This window comes from Myotis myotis, unplaced genomic scaffold (genome assembly GCF_014108235.1).
Source record: "Myotis myotis isolate mMyoMyo1 unplaced genomic scaffold, mMyoMyo1.p scaffold_m19_p_5, whole genome shotgun sequence".
Classification (NCBI taxonomy): Eukaryota; Metazoa; Chordata; class Mammalia; order Chiroptera; family Vespertilionidae; genus Myotis; species Myotis myotis.
The window spans coordinates 83,106,952-83,117,624 of record NW_023416357.1 but is presented as its reverse complement, the minus strand read 5'-3'; the positions used below and the strand labels follow the sequence as shown (position 1 = coordinate 83,117,624).

Sequence of the window (10,673 nt, the reverse complement as noted above, 5' to 3'; positions counted from 1 at the left end):
AGGCGTTTACAATTTGCGGGACTATTTCACATTTCCCCTCTGGGTTCGCACAACAATTTTCTGAGTTTGGCTGGGCGCCAGGAGCTCCTGCTCTGCGGCTAACTTGAACAAATCGATCACCTCCCCAAGCCTCAGTTTTCTCTTCTGTAAAATGGGTTGATGATGCACAAAGTGAGGATTAGAGCTAGCGAGTGTTGAGTGCTGTACCTGTAGTAAATGAATCCCTAATACGTTGTCATTTTACAGATGAGGAAACAGATTCACAGAGATGATGTCACCTTCCAAAGTCACATTACAGGTAAATGATAGGCAATCTCAATTCTTCCCTCTGTTCAGGACCCACAGAGCACATGATTCCCGGTCACTGGGCTAGACCCTCTGCAGAGCTCATGGATTTAGACTGACAGAGTCACATTCTCACACAGCTTACTCTAGGACAAGTCAGAATGTCGTTTCACCACCCAATGGCTTCCTAAGTGATTCCCGTGTGATGCCAGAGGATTGTCGTTTGCCTTAGCTTCTCAGCTAGACTTGGCTAGTCCCATTGCCAGGAAACAGACACTCAGAGCCTAAGCCACTTGTCTAAAATCAAACAGTAATGAGTGAGCTTGTTCCACTTTATCACACTGCTAAGAAAGCACAGAGGTAGGACCAGGGCAATCAGAAAGGCTCTCCAGAGGAGGTGACATTTGCTCTGGGTTTTGAAGGATGAATAGGAGTTCTGAAGTTAAAGGAGAAAATAATTAAACTAAAGAGAAGTCCATAAGCCAAGGTATAAGGGCTGAAAGACTTATACCAATCCATTCAGACTCTTCCAATCCATCCAGAGCACAATGGCAGCTATCCAAGAGAGACAAAACTGATGAGTGGGATAGGACAGGTTTATTAGTAGACTATAAAGCCAATACTTCTTCCAAATTTTTATGATAACTGAAATTTGGTTTTCCCTTTTAAGACTCAGCTGAAACATCACCACCTCCTGGAAGCCCTCCACTTACTCAGGCTGGGTTATGTGCCCCTCTCCTCTGGGCTCCCACAGTCCCTGCTTTCCTTCCACCATGGTCCTGGGCATTATCAAAAGTCCCTCCACACATCCCAGTTCCCTGGCTGTGATCCCCCTGGTTCTGCTCTGCCACCTCAGGACCCACCATTTCCACCAAGCATCCAGGGGTCTTCTAGACAATCCTACATGGCCCTCCTTTGGCCCCTTTCACTCTGAACTTCTTCACCCTAAGAGTGCTGGTAAGACCTCAGCTTGTCCCCTCTTTCTCACCAACCCCCCTTTGTTCAGCCCAGCAGGCACCCTGTTGAATGCCCCACAACCATGTTCTCTGTAAACCTTCCCCACACTCCTCAGACCCCTAAACCCACTCCTGCTGCCCATCACAGTAGAAGCCTCTGCCATTTTCTGCCTCGCCTCTTTGGATTTCTCTGCATATGCCTCAGTGTCCTCCCGACCCTCCCACCTCCAGAAAAAGCCGCCACCTCCTTCCAAAGCCAATCCAGGTGCCCTTCCTGTAGGCCTCGCCTTTACCTGCCTCCTCCAAGATGCCTTGCCCCATTCCATCAGTTATGTCTTTCTTTCTCTCTACTTTAGACCGATAACCTCCCTTTCATTCATCCTCCAATATTTTGAAAGCATCCTGTTATGGGCTGAATGTTTGTGTCCCCCAAAATTCATATGTGGAAGGCCTAACCCCTCAATATGCTATTTGAAAGTGGGGCCTTCGGGAAGTTATTAGATTTAGATAAGGTCATGAGATTGGGCCCCCCATGGTGGCATCAGTGTCCTTATAAGAAGAGAAAGAGAGCAGACTTCTTTCTCTCTCTCCACGTGAGGACACGGCGAGAGCGTGGCTGTCTGCAAGCCAGGAAGCAGGCTCCCACCAGAAACGGAATCTGCTGGCACCTTGGTCTTGGACTTCCCAGCCTCCAGAATTGTAAGAAGTTCACATCTGCTGTTTAAGCCCCGCAAGTCTGTGGTGTTTCACAGTGGCAGCCCAAGTTAAGACATGCCCTCTACACGCTGCACTTCCCGTGTCCCTTTCCTGGCCCTCCTTGTTTCTTTCTTTTTTTATGTATTTTTTTTTATTATTTCTTAAAGTATTACAAAGAGTATTACACATGTCTCCTTTCCTGCCCCCCCTTGACATTCCCCCGGCCTCCCCCACCCCCCCAGTGTCTTGTGTCCATTGGTTATTCTCATATGCATGCATACAAGTCCTTCGGTTGATCTCCTACCCCGTCCCCCGAACCCTCCCCAGGCTTCCCACTGTAGTTTGACAGTCTGCTCAATGCTGCTCTGCCTCTGTATCCATTTTTGTTCATCAGTCTATAATGGTCCTTATTATCCATAAATGAGAGAGTTCATGTGGTATTTTTCTCAGCTTCCCAGGGGCCGTCTCAGTCTCACAGGGGCCATCTCAGCTTCCCAGGGGCCGTCTCAGTCTCACAGGGGCCATCTCAGCTTCCCAGGGGCCGTCTCAGTCTCACAGGGGCCATCTCAGCTTCCCAGGGGCCATCCCCTCCTCACAGGGGCCATCCCAGCCTCACAGGGGCCATCCCAGCCTCACAGGGGCCATCCCAGCCTCACAGGGGCCGCCTTGTTTCTTAACTTGGTCTGACTTTACTCCCTCTCACCACTCTGGAGGGAACTGCTCCAGCCGAGGTCGTCGACCACGTTCTTACTGCCAGGACTCCTCTTTTCCACATTCCACAGCACTGAGCACTGTCTCTTTCTTGACCCCATAGCAGTAGAGCCCAGACATTTCACAGCCACCAGGTTGACAAAAATGAAAAAGTCAGGTAATAGCAAGTGCTGGTGAAAGTGGGAGTGACAGGAGTGCTTCTGCACCACCAGCAGGAGCGAGACCCGATTCACTGTGGAGAGCAGTAATGCGAAGATGCTCACATCACATCGCCTGGTCGTTCCCTCGGTGGTAGCTGGGACAATGGTCCCACAGCTGTCCACAGCCTAAACCCAGAGCCCGTGGCTGTGTTATCTCCCATGGCAGACATGAATTTGCAGCTGTGATTAAGTCAAGGATCTGGAGATGGGGAACTTGTCTACCCTATGTAATGACAAGGGTCCTTATAAGAGGAAGGCAGGAGAGTCAGAATCAGAGAAGATGTGACACTGGAAGCAGAGGGTCAGAGTCAGAGAACTTTGGAGATACTGTGTCGCTGGCGTTGAAGATGTAGTGAGGAGCCACAAGCCAAGGAAGGCAGGTGGCTTCTAGAAGCCAAAAAAGTTCAAGGAAATGGATTCTCCCCTAAAGAGGGACGGTGACCTTGCCAAAACCTTCCCTTCAGCCCAGTGAACCCTGTTCGGACCTCTGACACCCAGAGTTGTAAGATAATGAATGTGTGTCGTTTTAACCCGCTAGTGTTGTGGTCACTTGTTACAGCAGCCATAGGAAACTAGTACAAACTCCTAGGAATGTTCACTCTCTCGAACTGGGATTCATGAACCAGAATGTTCACAGCAGCTCGATTTGCCATAACAAAGAACTGGAAGCAACCCAACTGTCCAACCCCAGGATAGTGGCAGGAGCTAGCCTACCTTTATGTAATGGAAGGCTTTGTACTCTTCAGCAATGGAAATGAGTAGACTATGGATACACATGTCAATTTGGCTGAATCTCACAAACAAGCTGAGTAAAAAGGCAGCCTCAGAAGAGTACGTTCAGCATAATATGATGTTGATATAAAGTTTAGAAACATGTAAAACTATACTTCACATTGCTTGGAGTTACATACAAAGTAAAGTATGGGAACAATAAATACCAAATTCAGAAGCACGGTTGTATGGCAGAAGAGGGATGGAATCAGAGAGGAGACAGAGGGGACTTCAATGGTGTTCAGAGAGAATACAATTTCTTTTTTTAAAAAAAATATATTTTTATTGACTTCAGAGAGGAAGGGAGAGGGAGAGAGAGAAACATCAATGATGAGAGAGAATCACTGATGGGCTGCCTCCTGCATGCCCCACACTGGGGATCAAGCCCGCAACCCGGGCATATGCTCTGGACCAGAATCGAGCCTGGGACCTTTTAGTCCACAGGCTGATACTCTATCCACTAAGCCAAACTGGCTAGGGTGAGAATTCAATTTCTTAAGCTGAGTGGGGGTACACAGGTATACACTGTATTAATCTTTACACTTTTGGTGTAAACTTTTATGTAAAATTAAGACATTTTTAGGGTCTAATTTTAGAACTTAGCTTTGGAGTTAGATAGACTTGGATCTCATTCTGAGCTCTGAACTTCCTATGTGACCCAGCGCCAATCACTTAATTATATCATATGTAAAATGAGAAGTTGAAGGATTAGGTGACTTTATATAAGCGTCTAGCATGATGACTAGTCAGTGCTCCAAAAACAGCAGCTGCAATGGGCTTATCTTTCTGGAAATGCTCTCTTGGTTTGTAACTAATGGAACAACCATCTTCCAGGAAATTCCAGGAGTTGACTGTGCAAAGGGACACTTTGCCTCCGTGGTTCTCCTCCCTTCTTCAGTCTTTAAATTCATTGTTCTCCAGCTCTAGCCAGTTTGGCTCTGGATAGAGTGTTGGCCTGTGGACTGAAAGGTCCTGGGTACAATTCTGGTCAAGGGCACATGCCTGAGTTGTGGGCTCAATCCCCAGTAGGGGGCATGCAGGAGGCAGCTGATCAATGAATCTTTCTCATCATTGATGTTTCTCTCTCTCTCCTTCTCCCTTCCTCTCTGAAATCAATAAAAATATATTTTTAAATTAATTGTTCTCCAAGGACCTGACTCCCACCCCCTTTTGACGATTCAGTGTTTTTGTATATTCACATGGTTGTGCAACCATTGGCACAATCAATTTTAGAACATTTTCCATCATCCCAAAAAGAAACTCTGTACTCATTAGCAGTCACTTCCATTTCCTCCAACCCTACCAGCACCAACACCCTCAGCCCTAAGCAATCACTAACACACTTTCCATCTCTATTGATTTGCCTATTCTGGACATTTGATACCAATGGAATCTTATCATATGCGGTCTTTTTTGACTGGCTTCTATCATTTAACAATGTTTTCAAGATTTGTTGATATTGTAGCATTTATTAGTACAGATACCTTTTTATTTCTTGCAATAAAATATACATGACATAAAATTTACCATTTTAATAATTTGCAAGTGTGCAGCTCTGTGACACCAAGTACATTTACACTGTGCAACCATCGCCATCATCCATCTCCAGAAGTCCTTTCATCTTCCCAAACTGAAACTCTGCACCCATTAAAATAATAACTCCCCCTTCTCCCCTCCCCCAAGCCCCTGGCACCCACCATTCTACTTTCTGTCTCTATGAATTTGACTACTTTAGGTAGCTCATGTAAGTGGAATCTTACAGTAATTTGTCCTTTGCGACTGGCTTCTTTCTCTTAGCATAATGTCCTCTAGCTTCATCCATGTTGTAGCATGTGTCAGAATTTCCCTCCTGAATAATATTCCATCATATGTGTAGACCACAATTTGTCTACTCATTAATGGGTTGATGAACATTGGGATTGTTTCTTAACAATTATAATAATGTCACTATGAACATTCATATACAACTTTTGTATTACATGTGTTGTTTTTTCTCTTGGTTATATACCAAAGAGTGGATTATAAAATGTTTTTATTTTATATTTTTATTGATTTCAGAGAGGGAGAGAGAGATAGAAACATCAATGATGAGAGAGAATCATTAATTGGCTGCCTCCTGCGCACCCCCAACTGAGGATCGAGTCTGCAACCCAGGCATGTGCCCTGACAGGGAATCGAACTGTGACCTCCTGGCTCATAGGTTGATGCTCAACCACTGAGCCACACTGGCCAAGCAAGAGTGGATATTTGATAACTCTGTGTTTAACCTTTTTTGAGGAAAGGCCCAACTATTTTCCAAAGTAGCTACACCATTGTACAATGTATGAGGATGCCAATTTTTTCACCACCAATAGTTATTGTCTATCTTTTTTATTATAGCTACCCTAGTAAGTGTGAAGTCGAATCTCATAATTTTGATTTATACTTCTCTAATGACTAATGTTGAGCCTTTTAAAGAATAGCTTTATTGAGGTATAAATGATGCACAATAAACTGTACATATTTAAAGTATGCAATTTAATAAGCTTGGGCATAGGTATATGCCCCCAAAACCATAACCAAAATCAGGGCAATTAACATATCCATCCACCCCTCAAAATTTCTTTATACTTTTTTGTAATCCCTCCCTCCAGTCTCCCCCACACCCCTTAACTCCATCCCCAGATAAACCCTGATCTGCTTTCTGTCACTACAGGTTAGACTGCATTTTCTAGAATCCTATATAATAAAAGCCTAATATGCGGAGTGTCCAGTCATCTAGTCATCCATTCAACCAATCAAAGCGTAATACGCTAATGATATACTAAGGCCGCTCAGCCGCTTGCTATGACATGCACTGACCACCAGGGGGCAGACACTCCAACCAGTAGGTTAGCTTGCTGCTGGGGTCCAGCCAATCAGGACTGAGCGAGACTAGCCAGACACGCCCTGGAGCCTTCCCTCAGTCCCTCCCCGGCCGGCCAACCACCCACATCCCTCCCTGGCCCCAATCATGCACCAGTGGGGTCCCTCGGCCTGGCCTGTGCCCTCTTACAATCCGGGACCCCTAGTGGGATGTCAGAGAGCCAGTTTTGGCCCGATCCCCCAGGCCAGGCCAAGGGACCCCACTGGTACATGAATTCGTGCACCTGGCCTCTAGTTTTATATAAATGGAGTCATACAGTATATACTATTTTTTAGTATACTATTCACTTAGAATAATTATTTTGATAGTCATCCATTTCTCAGCAGGTCATTCCTTTTCATTGCAGCATAGTGTTCCATTATAGTATTTGCATTTATGAATATACTACCATTTGTTTATCCATGCACCTGTTGATGGCCATCCTAGTTGTTTCCAGTTTCAGGCTTTCACAACTAAAGCTGCTAGGAACATTTGTGTACAAGTCTTTGCATAGACATACCCTTTCATTTCTCTTGACTAAATACCTAGGAGTGAAATGGCTTGGTCAGACAACAGTTGCATGTGGGGGTTTTTTTTTTGTTGTTTTTTTTTTTAAGTATATTTTTATTGATTTCAGAGAGGAAGGGAGAGGGAGAGAGAGATAGAAACATCAATGATGAGAGAGAATCATTGATTGGCTGTCTCCTGTGTACCCCCTACTGGGGATCGAGCCTGCAACCTGGGCATGTGCCCTTTGACTGGAATTGAACCCAGGACCTTTCAGTCCACAGGCCAATACTCTATCCACTGAGACAAACTGGCTAGGGCAACAGTTGCATGTTTAACATTCTTAAAAAACTACCACGGTTTCCCAAACTGTTTTAACGTCCCCACTGGACTGTGTCAGTTGCAATTGCTCCACATCTTTACCAACATTTTATATGATCAATCTTTTTTCATTTTAGCCATTCTACCAGCTGTCTAATTCCTTTGTTAAAATAGCTTTATCATGTAGACATGTGCATCTAAACAATATATTAGTTGTAGCTGTTTTTGAACCTCATAGAAAGTGAAGGCTCTGACTTTACCCATCGAGTCTTTCTGCTGCAGGGACAGCCTCCTACCACATTATAGTCATGTTCACACCCGCACAGGACTAGGCACACAGGGGGCATTGATCCAGGCTGAAGAAACAAGCAGCCTAACGCTATCAGCTGCCTCACAGCTCTGCCATTTGCCTTGTCACAGGCTCAGACCTTACCTGCCAATCTGAGGACCAAAGTCTGCTGGGTGTCACCCAGTGGGTGCCCCTCAGTGCAGTATCTCCCCCCGCTGCCCACATTCCGTCTCCCCTCTAGCCCTTTATTTGGTTTAGGGCATCAATATCCTTCCAGGTGCTGAGGCTCAAACCAGGAAAGCCTCCTGAATCCTTCGCCTTTCTCACCCCCAAACCTTCCATCTGCCTCCAAATCCTCTCCATGCAATTCTGCTGACATTTACAAGCACGTTATCTTGTTTCAGGTCCTGTTCCGGGGCTGGATCCGAGTGGAATGAGACCCAAGCCCTTTGGAGAAGCACATGCAGAAATCACAGCAGCAATCTGTCCCTTCACGCCCCAGTCCTGCATCCACCTCCCCAGTGGGTCTCGCGGTAGCCCGGCCACTCCCGGGCTGAGGCACCCACCCCGTGTGGACCCAGGTTCTCCCTGCAGCGCTTCTTCCCGGCTGCAGCCCCGGCACACTCAGCCGGTCCTGCCTTGGCCCGACACTCTTCCGTGGCTCCCTGTTCTCCCCTGGATGGAATCTACCTTTCTTTGTTTGACTCCTTTGCTCTGACCTGACTCTCTCCCCTTTTTCTTTTCCCTGATCTGATGCTCAACCTATAGACATCTTCCCTCCAGGCAAGCCGGACTCCTGACTATTAACCAACTTCCTGCTGCATTTCCACGCCTCCCCTGCTCTTGCCCAAGATGTTCCTCTACCTAGAAAGCCCTTCCTCCCAATGCCTGTCCTGAAGCTCTTAAAGAACTGACCCATCCTGCTTGGGCTCGCACACACCTGCTCCTCCACCGACAGAATCGGCCCTCCTTCCTGGCATGCTCTCTCGCAGCGCTGATCCCAGCCCGACCTGTATTAGAGTCATTAAAGGCTCACCTGTCTCCTGCTGTTAGACTAGAGGCCCCCTGAGAGCAGGGACAGCGTTTATGTCATCTCTCCAGTCCCAGCCACGAGCACAGCAGGTGCAGGGCCAGGACACCGGGGCTCAAATTCCAGCTCTGCCACCTACCACCTGTATAAACCTCAGAAACAGTACCCAACCTCTCTGTGTCTCTGTTTCCTCATCTGTAAAATGGGAGAAAATACCCATCCCATCTGGTCATCAGAGGGATTTGAGGAATTAACCCACATATAGTAAATAAAGTACAGGAGGTGTAGGTGGGGCCCTGGCAAGGAGCCAATGCCTGGCAGATGTTAGCTAGAAGGGATAGTGATTTAAGTTAATAGGAGACCCCGCCCCTTACTCTAGAGCAGTGGTTCTCAACCTTCTGGCCCTTTAAATACAGTTCCTCATGTTGTGACCCAACCATAAAATTATTTTCGTTGCTACTTCATAACTGTAATGTTGCTACTGTTATGAATCGTCATGTAAATATCTGATATGCAGGATGATCTTAGGCGACCCCCGTGAAAGGGTCGTTCGACTGCCAAAGGGGTCGCGACCCACAGGTTGAGAACCGCTGCTCTAGAGAATCTTCATGTGAAGGGGCAGATACTTTCAATGAATCTTCAAGGGACTTCCTTAAAGGAAGGAATCCCCATGCCTCCCCAACTTCCCTTGAGGAAGGGGGAGCCTTCTACCAGGGGCCATCTAACCCTTCTTTCTCAGCATCAACGTAACCATGAGACCTTCCTCCTGAGGAAGCCTTCCAGCTCCCCATCTTCACCTTGCTCTCCCCTTATTCAACAAGGGATGCAAACCCTTCGAGGGACCCAGACCACTTCCAGGTCAGCTCGAGGTTTCCCACAGGCCGCAGCTGCAGCTAAGAGAGGCCCCGGAGAGAGAACATCTTGTCCAAACCTCCCCGCCGCCCCTGTTGTCCACATGGATAGGATAAATGCAGGGTGCTCAGTAACTTAGATGACGCTGTGAGTGATCCTTTAGTATAAGTATGCCCCAAATATTACATGAGGTTTCATTATACTTAAAAAAATATTTGTTGTTTTTCAAAATTCAAATTTAACTGAAAATTCTGGATTTTTGTTTGCGAAATCTGGCAACCTTATGTAGAATGCAGGGTGAGGGTGGGGGTTCAAGGATAGGGAGGGGGCTTAGGAGGAGAGAGGGACTCAGGGTAGAGAAAGGAGGTCAGAAAGAGGGGTTCCAGGAGACTATGGGAGCTCAGGGAGGGGAGAGGGGGCTCGTCAGGGGCAGGGGCGTGAGAAGGAGGAGACTGCTCGGGGAATGGGAAATGGGGCAGAGACTTGGAGGCCGGAGAGGGCTCAGAAGGGATCGTGGAGCTGGTGCTCGGGGGATGGATGGGGCTCAGTGAGCTGGCTAGCAGCTCAGGGGAGAGGGATCTGGGGACTAGAATGAAGCTTGAAGATAGGCTGGGGCTCAGTAGGCTGTCACTGGCTCTGGCTCTGCCCACTTGAGCCTGGCCCCACACCTGTGGCTCCTCCCTTCTCAAACCCAGCCCACAGTTTGGGAGCAGGGGAGAGAAGGGGCAAAAGGTGAGCAGGCAGAGCAAGTCCCAGGCAGGGATTGGCAGGCATCTAGGCCCATGGTCTGGGCCATGACTGCTCCACAGGCTGCCAGCAGCATGAGCAGCTGCCACCCACGTGCTAAGGAGAGAAGGAAGCACCAGATCTAGGGAGCAAAGGACACGCCGAGCAGGCATCAGGCAGGTGGGGCGGGCAGTGCCCACATCCACACCCACTGCTAAAAGCAGGGCCAGTGCAGCACAGCATACAGAGCCCTCTGCCGCCGGTGCAGAGAAGATGTCTGAGAGCAGCTGCCATCCCAGCATCTCACGGAACCCAGGGGACTGCGCGGTGCTGGTGGGGACCCATGCTACTTGCAGATTGCTCGGAATCCAGGTGAGAGACATGGAGGGTATCAGGTGGGCGCAGGTGCCTAGCCCGAGGGGAGTCAGAGCCTCCCACCTTTCAA

The 10,673-nt window shown here is 47.8% G+C and overlaps 1 protein-coding gene across 2 annotated transcripts in view; it reads left to right on the top strand.

Moving 5' to 3' along the window:
- The first annotated feature begins 10,455 nt into the window (after positions 1–10,455).
- Positions 10,456–10,673, top strand: part of MLXIPL (MLX interacting protein like) — a 33,472-nt gene continuing 33,254 nt past the window's right edge. The window contains exon 1 of one of the 2 annotated variants that reach the window (XM_036309723.1): positions 10,456–10,600. In XM_036309723.1, the coding sequence (XP_036165616.1) occupies positions 10,572–10,600 (29 nt within the window). In that variant the 5' untranslated portion in view covers positions 10,456–10,571. The remainder of the gene's footprint in view (positions 10,601–10,673) is intronic. The other variant, XM_036309726.1, reaches the window with a different exon arrangement.